Raw genomic sequence first — 15,675 nt, 5'->3', positions numbered from 1 at the left:
TCTTCCCAATGCAGAGAGGCGTGTGTGTGGGGGCTGTGGCAGGGTTGGGGTCACCACTTGGGGCTCCTGACATCTAGGCCTGGGGTGGGAGGGATTCTGGACGAGCTCCCTGATGCTTGTCCCCACTCCCCAACCCACAGATTTTGGGGAGCAGCGACCAAGACCGCCATGGCTCCGGCATGCAGGCTGGGCCTGCTGCTGGCTGTGCTGCTGCCCATGGGCGGCGCCACCACGCCGGGCACCGTGGTCAGACTCAACAAGGCCGTGCTGAGCTATGGTAAGAGATGAGCCACCGTGCTGTCCCGCGTGTGTAGCACGGGCATGTACAAGCGAGGCTGCGTCTGCATGTGTGTATAACCCTAAGTGCGCACGTGCATCTGTGAACCCAGAAGCCCCTGAGGACCCGGACCTTATCCGTCACTGGCTTATGTGTCCCTGGCTGCCCAGCAGTTCCTGACACATATTTATCAAGTGAATGCACGAGTGGGGGTGAACGTTGTCTGTTGTCTAAGCGTACCCGCATGACTGTGCTCCCGGGCCTAGTGGGGGTGGTCCTGGGCCAATCTGAGTGGCTGCTTTCGCTTGTGTGTGTCTGTGTGTCAGTCTGAGAATTCACGGAGGTGTGCTTGAGCGACCACGGACGTGTGTGCGTACAGGGTGTGGCCCCACCCCCTCGGTAGGCACGTGTGTGCAGGGGTGGGGGTCTGTGTGCACATGCGTGCTGGGGAAGGCATGTCTAGCAGGGTCCTGGGGGAGCGTCCTGGAGTTAGACCGCTGCTGGGCTCACGATGGGAAGAACCAACCCCTCTCCCTGCCCAGAAGAGGCCCCTGCCCTGTGACTCTGCTCCGTCCCCTGGGGAAACCTAGGCCCCTCAGGGAGGCACAGAAGCTGCCCCCCCACTGCCCCTGGGCAGGCTTTTGTGGTCTTGAAGTTGGGTTAGGGGTGAGAAATCAAAAGCTGTTTCCCTTGAGGCCACACCAAACTCAGATTGCAGTGGGAGGGACTCAGGTCAGACAGTAGAAGGGACTTTCAGTGGCCCAGGCCACAAAGCAGCGAGGCAGTGGCTGAGGGAAGCCGCAGGGTCCCCCGGGGCACACAGAGCCTTTCAGGACCTTGCATCTGAGCAAACAGGCGGGTGGTGAAAGGTGTCAGTGATCTGTGTCAGAGCGTGACTGACGCCTGGTACTGGGCACGGACACCTGCAGGCCTGGGCGTGAGGCCACTGCCCTCCGCTGGCCACCTTCTCTCCACCTGTCCCATGTGAGCCTCCTTTGTCCCACAGAGCCCTCCGGGCGCACCTGCCTATGTTTGTTCTCAGCGCACGTCTGGCAGGAGGCCCACATCCCACAGGTCTCTTTCCAAGGCCCGGCTGAGTGGCCTCCTAACAGTGTCCTCTATCAAGCCCAGTGCGGGGGACACTGTCGAGGAAGCCCAGAGGCCTGGCTGTGAGTCTCGGCCCAGCCACCAGCGGTCAGGCAGGAGAGGGGCACCGGGAACACAGAAACCACTGCCTCATGCTTGGGCGTGGGGAAACCGAGGCCCAGGGAGGTCCGGGGACGTTCCCAGGCCCCGCGGTGGTGAGTCTGAGTGGAGCTCGGGCCTCTGACTCCCACCTGCCATCTCGTAGCATGCTCACCCCTCTTCCAATCCGTTCCCATCCGCCAGCACCTCCCAGCGGCGCCGGGTGTGAGCAGGCCCCGGGCCTGGCGGCCAGGTGCCTCGGCCCAGACCCGACTTCTCCTCGCCAGGTGTCCTCACCTCTCGGGAAACTGGGCATGAGATAGAACCCATGGCACAGAGTTGTGAGGACAGGGCCCGGCACAAAGGAAGCACTGCTGAATGACAGCATTTATTATCACAAAGTCGCTATTTAGCGACCTGGAGAGCTAACATTAATTGTGCACTGAGTCGTTACAAGGACCCTATGTGATAAGTGCCATCACAATCACTGCCTATTTATAGGTGGGGAAACTGAGGCACAGGGCAGCCACACAGATAGTAAGAGAGCCGAGGTTTGCACCCAGAATCTGAGGGACTCCAGGGTCCTTAGCCTCTAGCCCTCCAGGCCTCCCCGCCCCTGTTTGACTAGGGGACCCCTTCCCCTTGGGGACTTGGGGAAGCTCCAGAGGAGGTGAGATCTCATCAGAGTCTTGGAAAAGGGCAAAGGGTGTTGTTGTTTCTGATGGGCAGGGTAGTCACGTAGGATATGGAACGTCTGAGAGAGAGAGAGGAAGGCATGCCTCGCAGGCCTGGTGTGAGCAGTGCGCCCCTGGAGGGGTCATGGGCAGCCAGCTGGCCCCCGTGTGCCCAGGGACAAGCCTGCCCCTTCCAGTCTCCGAGACCTCTCGGCTCAGGACGCAGGGCGGGTGGTGGGCGACGGGTCTGCGTTGGTGGCTCCTGTGAGCAGCCCAGCCTTGCCGGCTTCGGCCCCACAGTGTCTGACCTCGGAAGAGTCCCTCTGCAGCGCGCCCTGCAGGTCACCGTCCCACATTTCCTGGACCGGCGCGGAGAGGAGCTGCAGCCCACCAGGTGAGTGCGCCCGCCCCGTTCTCCGGGTAAGGTGCTCCTGTCACCGGGCGAGTGTGTGCACCTGGCAGGCGAGTGTTCTCACCCACGGGAGGAGATGCTCCCCGCACTGGATGAGTACCCTCATCTGGAGGTGAATGTGTCCCCGACGGCTATAGCTGAGGCTCTCCTCACCAGGTTAGCTAGTCGCGCCCACTACGTGAGTGGCCACAAGAGAATTTAGGAGATGGGACCCAGGTGGAGCCATGGGAGACTGGAACCTCTGATTTGGAAGATTTCTGCCCCTAAGGGCCAAGACTGTTTGGCTCCTGGGTCCCCGGGGTTGGAAGGGCTCTTGGCTACTCCATCCAAAAGTTCGACACAAAAAAATCAGAAAATTTAGGGCACCAGTCTGAGCCTCATTTAACCTCCACAGCCCCTTGCAATGCGCAGAGACCTCAAAGGCAGAGATAGGGAGGGACGTCTCAAACTCGGACGCCTCCAGGGGCTGGGCCAGTTGCCCCATCCAGGTGGGGACACAGACTCAGGATAGTCAGACCTTTGGAGTCCCACGAGAAGTTATAAAATCTATCAAGGTTTGAACGATGGCAACTATATAATTAAACAAGATTTACAACTTTCAAAGGCTGGCTGGGTCAAAGAGCCGCTGGCTTGCAGGTCCCCCAGGCCGAGGCCCCTGTGGCTGCAAAGCTGCTCACAGCAGAGTCGAACCGGTGGAGAACTGGGAGGAACAGCGATCCCCCACCACCCAGGGCCCCTACATGCTCTGTAGTCTGGCCATGCAACAGACTGCGTGTGGCTGTTTAAATACAACGCTGAGGGTCCTCGTCTGTAGACGTGGGAACACATGCAGGATGGCTGTCCAGTGGAAAGAAACAGGTTTCAGTTTAGCCTGGGTCCCAAGGGGAGTCACGGAAGAACGAAACACCCAAGTGCGAACAGTGAGAGCTTATGAGGGTGGAGTTCTGATGTGATTTTTTTTTTTATTTTTATTTTTTTATTAAGGAAGGGATTTTTTTTTTTTTTTTTTTCAAAGCTGGAAACGGGGAGAGACAGTCAGACAGACTCCCACATGCGCCTGACCGGGATCCACCCGGCACGCCCACCAGGGGCGATGCTCTACCCACCTGGCACACCCACCAGGGGCGATGCTCTGCCCACCAGGGGGCGATGCGCCGCCCTGCCAGGACCAGAGCCACTCCAGCGCCTGGGGCAGAGGCCAAGGAGCCATCCCCAGCGCCCGGGCCATCCCCGCCCCAATGGATCCCTGGCTGCAGGAGGGGAAGAGAGAGACAGAGAGGAAGGGGGGGGGTGGAGAAGCAAATGGGCGCCTCCCCTATGTGCCCCGGCCGGGAATCGAACCCGGGTCCCCCGCATGCCAGGCCAACGCTCCACCGCCGAGCCAACCGGCCAGGGCCCTGATGTGATTTTTAAACTGTACACCATTGGTAGTGTCTGAATCGCTCTCCCACACTACGACTACGGTTCAGGGAGAAGAAAAATGACTGCCAGGTAGGGAAAAAAAGAAGTGCTCAGCAATCAGAAGGGACGCATCTGAAGGGAGTGAGTTTCCTGTTGCTGGAGGGCTACAAGCCGGGGCTGTTGACTAGAATGGTATCAAGGGGATTTCTGCCTTCTGTGGACCTCAAAGTCTTTCTTTCCAGACCTCATTCAGACACTACCCCCCACCCCCAAGACATCAGACACCATCTCACCCAATTGCTGTCCAGGGCTAGACCCCACTCTGCATCTTTCCCCCACAAGCTGGCTATCCATGCATGGCTTGCATACCCCCTGTGACGGGGAGCTCACTGCTTCTTCCACATCCCATGTTTCCAATTGTCAGAAGGTTCGTTCTTTATCACATTGACCGTGTGGATAGGGCTTAGGGCACCCGCCGTGGAGTCAATGTCATGGTGGTTTCCTTGTCACCTCCACTCCTACCCTGCAGGGTCCAGATTCTGAATGTCCAGGTACCCCGCCTTCACCTGAAGTTCATCGCCGATTTTGGGGTGCGCTTGTTGGCTGCAGCCAATTTTACTTTCAAGGTCTTTCGGTGAGTGAGTCTCCTTGCCGTGGAGGGTGAGGAAGGAGGATTTTTCGGGGATTTCACTTCTCCAAACCCTCAGTTTTCTCCTCTGTAAAATGGGTTGAATTTTCACAACAAAGCTTTGAGGCTTGCAGCGAATGGATTCGTCGCTGTAATTAAGATGACGTCATCCCTCTCATAGTACAAGGCGCATAGTACGTGCTCGATAAACATAGCTATGAGAATTCTTTCCGTGCCTCGGACACTTTATATTATTTAATTTTCAAACTATGAGCTGGGCTTTCAGAGGGACGTGTTGTTTTAAGTCCTCAGTCCTGACACCACCATTTTATCAGAGATGACAGTGGGCCAGGCTCCCCGCAGGGTGTTTTCACGTGACGGCCTCATGGGAGACTTCGGCACAGGCCCGGGAGATCAGCACCACCGGTCTTACGTCCACTGTACAGAAGAGGAAACTGAGGGCCAGAGTGGGAAACGGCTTGCACAGGGTCTAGCAGTGAGAGGGTGTGGGGAGCCTGTGACCCTCAGTGGGGTGTGGGGGCCTCAGGTGGGGCCGTCTCATGCTGAGTAGGGGTCCCTTCTGGGTCAAGTGGGGGCCCGGCTTGAGCTGGGGGTTTGCAGGGACTCGCATTGGTCAACGTGGGCTCTGCTGGGCGGTGCCGCGGGAGCTCAGGACGGGCATCTTCGTAGAGTCCCCGAGCCCCTGGAGCTGGTCCTGCCCGTGGTGCTGCTGGCTGATGCCCGTGTGGCCCAGGGCTCCATCGGGACCCCCGTGGTCAGCATCTCCTCCTGCTTCTCACTCTTCAACAACGCCATCGTGCTGAGTGGTGGTCACAGGTGGGTGCCCCGGGCTGTGGTCATTTCTCGAGCTTCCTACTCAAGCCTTCATCCGGTCACCACAACGGGTCTAGAGACCGCCAGTGTCACACCTGCTTCATGGCGAGCACACTGAGGCTCGGGGGGGGGGAGGGACTTGCCCAAGGTCACACAGTGGGTACGCAGCCTGTGCCCCTGTCCTCCCCACCGCCCAGCCCTGCAGCATGTGGTGACGCATGATGCACACAAACATACTACTTTTGAAAAGATTCTGGGCTGAGGCCTTTATTAGAAACTTCAGGGGGCTGCCTTTCCCTCCAGAGGTGGGGAGCCTGAGGCTCAGGGGGACTGGGACCCACCACCCTCTTACAGTGTCAGGTGACCCTTTTATGTCCTCGTCTAAGGCTGACAGCAGCTCCTGCCTCCAGAGCACCTGCTGTGTGCTGAGTGCTGTGTGCTGGGTGCTGTGGTCTGGCTGCTAGGTGCTGTGTGCTTGGTGCTGAGTGCTGTGTGCTTGATGATGGGTGCTGTGTGCTTGGTGCTGTGTGCTTGGTGATGGGCCCTGTGTGCTTGGTGCTGAGTGCTGTGTGCTTGGTGATGGGCGCTGTGTTCTTGGTGCTGTGTGCTGTGTGCTGGGTGCTGTGGTCTGAGTGCTAGGTGCTGTGTGCTTGGTAATGGGTGCTGTGTGCTTGGTGCTAAGTGCTGTGTGCTTGATGATGGGTGCTGTGTGCTGAGTGCTGTGTGCTTGGTGCTGTGTGCTGAGTGCTGGGTGCTGTGATCTGAGTGCTAGGTGCTGTGTGCTTGGTGATGGGCGCTGTGTGCTTGGTGCTGAGTGCTAGGTGCTGTGTGCTTGGTGATGGGTGCTGTGTGCTTGGTGCTGTGTGCTGTGTGCTTGGTGCTGAGTGCTAGGTGCTGTGTGCTTGGTGATGGGCGCTGTGTACTTGATGCTTGGTGCTGTGTGCTGTGTGCTGGGTGCTGAGTGCTTGGTGTTGGGTGTGGTCCAGGCCCTCTCTGAGCTTTGTCTCACAGGAATCCTACCAGGATCAACATATTAGCAAGTGTCTTAAAAATCCCTGTTGTAGCCCTGGCCATTTGGCTCAGTGGTAGAGTGTCGGCCTGGCGTGCAGAAGTCCGGGTTCGATTCCCGGCCAGGGCACACAGGAGAAGCGCCCATCTGCTTCTCCACCCCTCCCCCTCTCCTTCCTCTCTGTCTCTCTCTTCCCCTCCCACAGCTGAGGCTCCACTGGAGCAAAGATGGCCCGGGCGCTGGGGGTGGCTCCTTGGCCTTTGCCCCAGGCGCTAGAGTGGCTCTGGTCGCAACAGAGCGATGCCCCGGAGGGGCAGAGCATCGCCCCCTGGTGGACAGAGCGTCGCCCCCTGGTGGGCGTGCCGGGTGGATCCTGGTCGGGTGCATGCGGGAGTCTGTCTGACTGTCTCTCCCTGTTTCCAGCTTCAGAAAAATACAAAAAAAATCCCTGTTGAGACACACCAACTTCGAGGGGAGCCAGGCCCAGAGCCAGGAAGGGACTTGACTAAGTGTGTCACGGAGAACTGGAGCCTAAGCAGAGCAGCCCCACCTCACAGGGCTCCGAGTCGCCCCGGGCCAGCTGCCCAGAGCCCTGGCTGAGCCCTGCTGTGGCAGCGTCCCGACTTCTGTCTGTCCCCAGCCTGGCCTGGCTCTCACGTCTCAGCCGCTTCCAAACCCCGAGGCTGGTGACCTCTTCCCTGAGGCTGTTTCCTCGTCTGTGGGGACTGCCGGGCCAGGCACGGGGTCCAGCCTGGGACGGGGTGTGCAATGGGACTCGCTGGCCCCCGGCGGAGGATGTGAGGCTTCTCTCCCGGGCTGTTGCCAGGGGAGACAGGCCTGAGCGCCCGGCCTGGAGCTCAGGGCCCCTGTCCTGTCTTCCCCAGCACGACCCCCGCGCTGCTGGTCCGGCTGCAGCAACACGTCAGGGCGGTACTGCGCAACAAGGTGAAGGGCGTCCCCCAGGAGAACGGGGAAGAGGAGGTGGCCATGGTCCAGGGCAGCGACAGGGAGGCCCAAACGAGAGTGGTTTAGGGGTGGCAGGGGAGGGAGCCTCATTCTCCTGGGCCAGCCCCAATGCCATGCTAGAGGGTGAGATGGAGACAGTGCTTCCAGGGGCCATGTCCCTGTGGACAGAAGACAAAACTGAGAATGGACAAGGCACGGGCACGGGAGCCAGACGTGACCTGGGTTCGAGTCCTGGTCCCCCTTCTTGCAAGCTGCAAGCCTTGGCCAAGTGGCCCACTTTCCCTCGGCCCCCCGATTCCGCATCGGCAGCACAGGGGGTGGGCGGTGGTGGGGTTGGGGCACTAACATTACGGAGAGGTTAGGGCCCTCGGGGCAGCGCGAGGGCTGCTGCTGCTCTCACTGTTTTGGCTCTGGTCACTAGCTGCCCGTGGCAGTCACGGGGAGAGATGGCACCCCAGGGGCCAGCGTCCCACTGCTGATGGGGGAGCAGGCTCTCCATCCCTGCCCCCTCCTTCCCTACCCCGACCTTGCTTGAAGGGGAAGTAGTAGAGACCAAAGACAGCCCATTGTACGCCGTCTCCCCCCATCTTGCAGATGAGAAAACTGAGGCTCGAGGGCTGAGGGTGGCCCAGCCTGACCTGGCCCTCTCCTCTGCCTCCTGGCCACGCCCGGCCTGGCCTCCCTGCTCTAGCCTGGACCAGGAAGTGACTCGCCCTCACCTTGCGATGTCTCCTCTGCCCCGCCTTCTGGGGGACTGACCCCAGCTTAGTAGGCTTCTCTGGCCGCCTACTGTGCCCAAGAGAACACTGTCGCTCCCTTGGCCGGGCTTGCTGGCCGCTGCCTGCTGCCACGGCGAGTAGCACCCTCCCAGCAGCCGCCCTCGGAGGCACAGGCTCTCTGCCTCAGTGCCCAGGCCCTGCTGTGGCCACCTCTGCTGTGGCCTGCAGCTCTGTCCTTCCCTCGATGCCCGTGGGCCCCAGCTTCCCCTCTGACTCTCCGGCGCCCAGAGGAGGTGCCTTAACATGCCACGGCTGGTAGAGAAAGGAAGAGACTCCAAGCCTTGGTGTCCAGTTTAGGGGTGACTTCCAGACAGGGACCCCAAACCCTCCCCACCCCCCACCCCCAGCCCTGAGCGCCACCCTCACCCAGGCCCCTCTGTCTGCAGCTGTGTCTGAGCGTCTCCAACCTCGTCCAGGGCCTCAATGTCCACCTGGGAACGTTAATTGGTAAGACCTAGGAGTCCAAGGGGGAGGGGGACGGGACTTCTGAGACCCTCTGAGGTCCTTAAGACCCTTCAAGACCCCCCATCTAGATGAGAATAAACCCCTGATAGGTCAGCTGTAGGATGACTAAATTATTGGTGGAATCCAGGAATCTCCAAATTGTACCATGTCTTTGAATATTCAGTGTGCGTGTGCGTGTACGTGTGTGCGTGCATGTGCATGTACATGTGTGTGTGTTTGTGTGCATGTGTGTGTGCATGTGCGTGTGCATGTGTGTTTGCATGCGTGCGTGTACGTGTGCGTGTGCGTGTGTGTGCGTGCGTGCGTGTGTGTGTTTGTGTGCGTGTGTGTATGCATGTGTGCGTGCGTGCGTGTGTGTGTTTGTGTGTGCATGTGTGCATGCGTGTGTGTGTGTGTGCGCATGCATGTGTGTGTTTGTGTGCGTGCGTGTGTATGAAATGGGCTCCCAACCTTACAGGACAGTGGTGAGGATTGGAAGAGGCAGTGTAAGTCAAATGTCTGGATCTTGGTTAAATGTGAGCTCCCTTCTTTTTCTGGGGTTCCTTCTTGCCCTTGGCGGGGGCTGTTTGCACCTCATATATGACCCTTCTCCTTCCTTCTAACTTGGGGTCTTTAATCTTCCACCGACTGGGAAGCAGAAGCCAGAAACTGTTGGAATGATGTCTGCACTAAGAGTCAGCAGGTGGCGAGGGGCGGAGTCTTGGGCGCGTGCACTGTGCCACTTCAGCTGGCTTCCTCAGGGGCGTTGCCCACCTCCTTGTCCCTCGGCCTGGGTCCCGCGAACCAAGGCGGTCAGATAATTGGGTTTTCTGGATAGATGAGGCCCTGGTAGGTACCACACCCTAAGTCTGCCACCTGTCCTTCTTCATTCTGGTGTCACGGAGGCCTCAAACCTGTGGGTCCCGAGTCCCAGATCCGCTACTTCATGATCACCGCGCCCAGCATCACCGATGACTACATTTCCCTGGATGTCAATGTAAGTGCCTCCTTGTCACCCAGGGCTGGAGGCTTCTGGAGTCCTCTGTGTTCTGGAAGAAGCCTGAAAGAGCAGGGGAGCTGAGAGGAGAAGGGCTGGAACGGTGTCCCAGGCGCGAGGCTGGACACGCGGCATCCTGGGGTGGGCGGCATCGCAGAGCCCAGGTGCCGCGATGGAGCCCTCTCTCTGCTGGTACCCTGCTGCGTGGTTCCTTCTCTCCCCTCCCCCACAGGCTGTGCTCTTCCTCCTGGGCAAGCCGATCGTCCTGCCCGTGGACGCCACCCCCTTTCTGCTGCCCGAGCAGGTGGGCACCAGCGGTGCCATGGCAACTGTGGGCCTCTCCCAGGACCTGTTTGACTCTGCCCTCCTCCTGCTGCAGAAGGCTGGTGCCCTCAACCTGGACATCACAGGGCAGCTGGTGAGGGCCCGACCAGCTGCCCGGGGCGATTGGGGCAGGGCGGGACCAGCTGCCCGGGGCGATTGGGGCAGGGCGGGACCAGCTGCCCGGCCTGGGGAGCCTCCACAGGGGCCAAACCATGGGTGGGTGGGGTGGGGTGGGTGGAGCTTTGGGGCCACAAGGGGGGCAGTTGGAAAGGTTAAATGGGGGGTGTGGGGTGGCAGGAGGTGCTGCCACTCTAAAGCTGTCGTGGGTGGGGGGCTGATTTCAGAAGTCAGACTACAACCCGCTGAACACCTCCGTGCTGGGCCAGCTCATCCCCGAGGTTGGTGACGTTTCTGGTCACGCGAGGGGTCGAGACCCAGGATTGGGGTGGGGGTTGCCTGGGCTGTGGGATCTCTGCTGGCTCAGAGCTATCCCAAGAGGAGCTTAGCGTCGACCCTCACACCTGCGCCCCCTCCACCTCAGGCGTGACCCTCCCCCACCCAGACGTCCCGGTGTTTTCTCCTCTGTGGAGAAATCCCCAAGCACCGCCCCTGCTTGGAGTGTTCTGTTTCCTCTCCTTTATCCGTCTTCAAAACCAAGCTTGGGAATTAGCTCCCAGGGGAGGACCAGACCCCTTGTCTGCTCCAGGAGGCTCCTTCCACGGAGCTCCCCACCCTCCTGGCACAGCTTGTCCCGTCAGACTGGCACCCCGAGGACAGAGGACAGGGGCCTGGGGAGGTTCCAGCGCCCACCCAGCCTCTGCCCCCAGGCGGCCTCCTCCCTCACTCTCCCTGTGCTTCCCCAGGTAGCTCGCCAGTTCCCTGAGCCCATGCCCGTGGTGCTCAAGGTGCAGCTGGGTGGCACACCTGTGGTCACACTCCATCCCAACAACGCCACACTGCAGCTGCAGCCCTTCGTGGAGGTCCTAGCCGTGGCCTCCAACTCGGCTTTCCATTCCCTTTTCTCCTTCCACGTGGTGAGTGAGGCGGGCTGGGGGGGGGGCTCGATGGGAGGGCGAGACTCGGAAGGAGACTTCACTTCTGGCCCCAGTCTCCTCGTTTGCTCTGCTCGGTCCACACTGGACTCCTTGTTATATTTCTTCAACGTTCTAGGACATTTATGCCCCAGGACCTTTGCACACGCCATACCCAGTGCCTAGGACACTATTCCTCTGGCTCTTGGCATGGCTGGCTTCTCCTCTTTCAGGTCTCAGCTTACATGGTGCAGTCTTCTTCAGGGCGGCTTTCCGGGACCACCCTGAGAAAGATGGTCCCAATTAGCCCTCTCCTTTCCAACACCCTGCCTTCATGGCACCTGCTACTCTCAGAAAGGATCCCATCAGGCTACTTTGGTTACTGCTCACCTCCCCCACTGGCCTGAGCCCCACAAACTCCAGAATGAGTGGAACGATGGATGGGAGTCAGGGGTCGCTGGGGGTCGGCTGCAAGGTTCCACATTGCCCTGTGCCCTTTGACCCTGCTCTGTCCACTTGCTCAGGTAGTGAACCTTAGGCTCCAGCTCTCCGTGTCCAAGGCGAAGCTTCAGGGGACCACATCTGTGCTGGGGTAAGCGAGGCCCCCTGGACCCAGCAACCTCAATGTGTTCCTCTGTGCAATGGGCTCGCAGCTACGCATCACAGAACCTAGGACCCAGCAGCCACGGTCCAGGTGTGGTGAGCACTCCCTAACCCTCCTGCTCCCCTTTCAGGGAAGTCCAGCTCTTCGTGGACTCCTCCAATGTGGGCTTCATTGATGTAAGTATGGGGCTGGCGTCTCCAGGGACCCCCTCACTGGGTGGGGCAGGCCATGAACCCTAACCGGGCTCTCTCCTGAGATGCTTGGGGGCAGCGGTCAGTCAGCAGTCCATCCACTGACAGTCAGTCTTTCTCCTGTCCCTCTGCGGGTCACCCAATCAGCCTCAGGACTTCGGTGACATCAGTCAGCTGGGCTGCCTGTCACTCTTCCTGCCGGTTGATGACCTGTCAGCCCAAGAATCACTGAAACTATTGGCAAATTGGACAAGCCAACGTCAGATGGTGTTGGCTGCTTCTTCAGTCATGTGACATGGCTGGGCCACTACCACTGTGCATCCCTTTGTCCATTGGCCTGCAAGTCAATACGTCCCATCAATTTATCTATTGGTCATCCCACCTGTCTGTCAGTCAATGCCAACAGGACAGCCGGCCATCGGTTGGTCACACCGTGAGTGAGGGCCGGTCAGTCAGGGGCTGGTCTCCCAGCCTCCCCGCAGGCGAGCGGTTCCTGGCCGCCTAATGTTCAGAGGCTGACCCGACCCTAGGGGGAGCTGGGCTCTGCTCGAAGCCAGGACAAGGGTGACCTGCCCTCCTTCCCCCCCCTGTGCCTCTGTGGTCTGTGTGTCTGTCTGTGTGTTCACGTGTGTCCCGCCTGTCCCTCTCTCCCGGCCCCTTGCTGGGGTGGGCCTGTGGTCCCCCGCCTCCCTGACTCCGTGGCTGCAGGTCGATCAAGTGCAGGCGCTCATGGGCGCCGTGTTTGAGAAGCCGCTGCTGGACCACCTCAATGGTGAGCCCCGCCCTCCCCTCAGCGTGGCGCCTCGGGTCCCCTGGTGCCCCACACCCGCTCCGGGCGCCATCCCGGCCCCGCCTCCACCTCCCGGGCTCAGAGGATAAGGGGGGAGCCCCCGGAGCCCTGCGGCCTGTGCGCACACCTTGGCAGGGCTGTTCAGCAGCTGCGTGACGTTAGCCTCCACTTCCCTTTCTGTGCGGTGGGTATAGTGACGATGGCTCCCACCTTTTGTGTGTCAGTGGAACTCAGGGTCACGATGCACACGAGGACCTCAGCACAGACCTGGTTCCAGGGGGGTGCTGCGCCGCTGCCTTCCGGCTGAACCTGGTGTTTCTTTTCTTGCCTGTAGCTCTCTTGGGCATAGGGGTCGCCCTTCCCAACGTGGTCAACCTCCGCTACGTCACCCCTGAGATCTTGGTCCAAGAGGTGAGAGCCCATGGATATGGAGTGGAGGACACGTAGAGAGACTTGGGCTCGGAGGAGGCACTCGGTGGTCTGGACTCCCACCCGTAAAACAGAGATGGTAGCCCTGGCCGGTTGGCTCAGTGGTAGAGCGTCGGCCTGGTGTGCAGAAGTCCCGGGTTTGATTCCCAGCCAGGGCACACAGGAGAAGCGTCCATCTGCTTCTCCACCCCTCCCCCTCTCCTTCCTCTCTGTCTCTCTCTTCCCCTCCCGCAGCCAAGGCTCCATTGGAGCAAAGATGGCTCGGGCGCTGGGGATGGCTCCTTGGCCTCTGCCTCAGGCGCTAGAGTGGTTCTGGTCGCGGCAGAGCGACGCCCCGGAGGGGCAGAGCATCGCCCCCTGGTGGGCAGAGCATCGCCCCCTGGTGGGCGTGCCGGGTGGATCCTGGTCGGGCGCATGAGGGAGTCTGTCTGACTGTCTCTCCCCGTTTCTAGCTTCAGAAAAATATATAAAAAAAATAAAAATTAAAACAGAGATGGCACCGACCACATATGGACGAGTCCAGTGCGAACCCCGTGTGCCTTAGCTCTGCCCACGTGGCCTCACGCTGTCCTCACGGTAGCATTTTTTTGAGGTGGGCGCTATTAGTGACAGAGTAGGAAACTGAGCCCAGAGAGGCAAAGGACTGTCCTCAAGACACACAGCAAGAGCGACAGAGCAGGAACTCAGAGCCAGGCTGATGGGACAGCTGGGGTCCCACGGGTCCTCGTGTGGCCTCTGACTTGGCCCGCGGGGGCTTTGTTTCTCTGTTTGTTTCCTTTCAGGGCTATGTGGTGATTTCCAGCGGACTCCTCTACCAGCACTGAGGCAGGACCATGGAAAGGGCTCAGAGTGGACCAGCTCCCTGCTCCAAGTGGCCACTTGCCAATCAAGCCACTTGGGAAACTGAGGCAAAGCCACACTTTGTCATCTCCAACAGACTGGGTGGCCAGGCGGGCTGTTGAGTCTTTGTGTGTGCCCGGGATTCCGTCCTTCACTCCCTCCATCCTGCCCCCCTCCCCCCTCCCCTCACCGGCCTCCTCCAGCCTCCTTCATCCTGGGGAGCAAACTGCTCCTCCAGGCTGTACAGACCGGACCCCTCTTGCATTAAACATCCTCTCTTGAGCTGCACCTTCCAGCCAAGCCCGGTGAACTCTTTGCATAACTGAGGCCGGTGCCCTATGTACAGTCCTTGGGTCCTGTCTGTCCCTGCAGCCACCAAAGCTGCCTGGGAGAGGAAGAAGGCGTGACCACATTCCTATGGACCTTACCTGTTGACTCTATTACCTCCTTGCCCGGGGGGGGGGAGCTCCTATTTTGAAAGAGGACCCTAGAGAGCAACCCAGATAACCTGAAGGTCACTTATGGACGAGTCCAGTGAGAACCCCGTGTGCCTTAGCTCTGCCTGCGTGGCCTCATGGATGCTATGGTGGCACTTTAGACACAGTGCCCTACCTGGTGGCATGTCTCATGCCCTTCCCCTTCCACAGTGCCACGTCCCATCTTGTTGCTAGGACTTCATAAGAGCCCTGTGAGTCAGGCAGGCAAGACGTGGAGTCCCATTTCACAGATGTAGGGACCGAGGCCTGGCGAGGAGAGAAAATGTACGCAGAGGCCCTGGCCGGTTGGCTCGGCGGTGGAGCGTCAGCCTGGCGTGTGGGGGACCCGGGTTCGATTCCCGGCCAGGGCACATAGGAGAAGTGCCCATTTGCTTCTCCACCCCACCCCCCTCCTTCCTCTCTGTCTCTCTCTTCCCCTCCCACAGCCGGGGCTCCATTGGAGCAAAGATGGCCCGGGCGCTGGGGATGGCTCCTTGGCCTCTGCCCCAGGTGCTAGAGTGGCTCTGGTTGCAGCAGAGCGACGCCCTGGAGGGGCAGAGCATCGCCCCCTGGTGGGCAGAGCATCGCCCCTGGTGGGCGTGCCGGGTGGATCCCGGTCGGGCGCATGTAGGAGTCTGTCTGACTGTCTCTCCCCGTTTCCAGCTTCAGGAAAAAAAAAAAAAAAAAAAAAAAGAAAATTCACGCAGAGTCTCACAGCTGGATGGCGGCCGATCCCTAGGACTGCGACCTTCCTAGAATCCGGACACAAGGTGTCCAGCTCCCCTCGTCTACTCAGCGGCACCCCCACCTGGGGTTTGTCTGGGAGTCTCGAGCTCCAGGTGTCAGGGAGCTCCCTCCCCTCCTCACGGGGCTTTTCGCTGGGGTGGTGAGCCAGGGTTCCGTTGGAGGAAGGCAGGATCCGCCTCCTGAGCCTGTGGTATCAGTGACCGTGTCTAATTCCCTTTCCCTCCAAAACCTCTTCGAACTCAGAGGGGCACACGCGACAAGGTGGCCCAGGGAGGACCGAGAGACACAAACATTAGCAACCAGGAAAGACTCTCTGTTTCCTTAAAGTGGTTTTATTTTTATTTCTCTCTGGCTGTTGGGACTTGGTTGGGACCACTTCACTGTGAATTTAGGGTAACGGGGAATGGCTCAGAATTGCTGGCATTATTCTATTCCTTTATCATAAAGAGGACAGAACAGCGGCCCCGGGAGGTTGAGGGGCCCGCCCAAGGCCACACAGCTGGGGAGGGCAAGGACTGGGGCCGGGGCCCCATCCCTGAACCCACGCAGGGAGGTTTCTCCAGCCTCCCCTCTGCCTCCTGTCCTTCCTGCTCCCGCTCACCCCCCAATTCCCAGGAGGGCTGTGGGAGGAGGCAGA

General features: G+C 59.8%; 1 protein-coding gene across 1 annotated transcript; it reads left to right on the top strand.

Moving 5' to 3' along the window:
• The first annotated feature begins 143 nt into the window (after nt 1-143).
• Nucleotides 144-14,120, top strand: BPIFB2 (BPI fold containing family B member 2). The gene is made up of 15 exons (XM_066386232.1): nt 144-277; nt 2,437-2,530; nt 4,479-4,583; nt 5,268-5,414; nt 7,305-7,365; nt 8,552-8,612; nt 9,515-9,606; nt 9,839-10,024; nt 10,275-10,328; nt 10,794-10,964; nt 11,486-11,553; nt 11,696-11,741; nt 12,465-12,528; nt 12,881-12,957; nt 13,758-14,120. Exons 1-15 carry the CDS (start codon nt 169-171, stop codon nt 13,797-13,799), a joined length of 1,377 nt encoding a protein of 458 aa, XP_066242329.1. The 5' UTR covers nt 144-168; the 3' UTR covers nt 13,800-14,120.
• The last annotated feature ends 1,555 nt before the right edge of the window (nt 14,121-15,675 follow it).

Source organism: Saccopteryx leptura, chromosome 5, assembly GCF_036850995.1.
Source record: "Saccopteryx leptura isolate mSacLep1 chromosome 5, mSacLep1_pri_phased_curated, whole genome shotgun sequence".
NCBI classification, from domain to species: Eukaryota; Metazoa; Chordata; class Mammalia; order Chiroptera; family Emballonuridae; genus Saccopteryx; species Saccopteryx leptura.
This window is presented reverse-complemented; position numbering and strand designations above follow the sequence as displayed.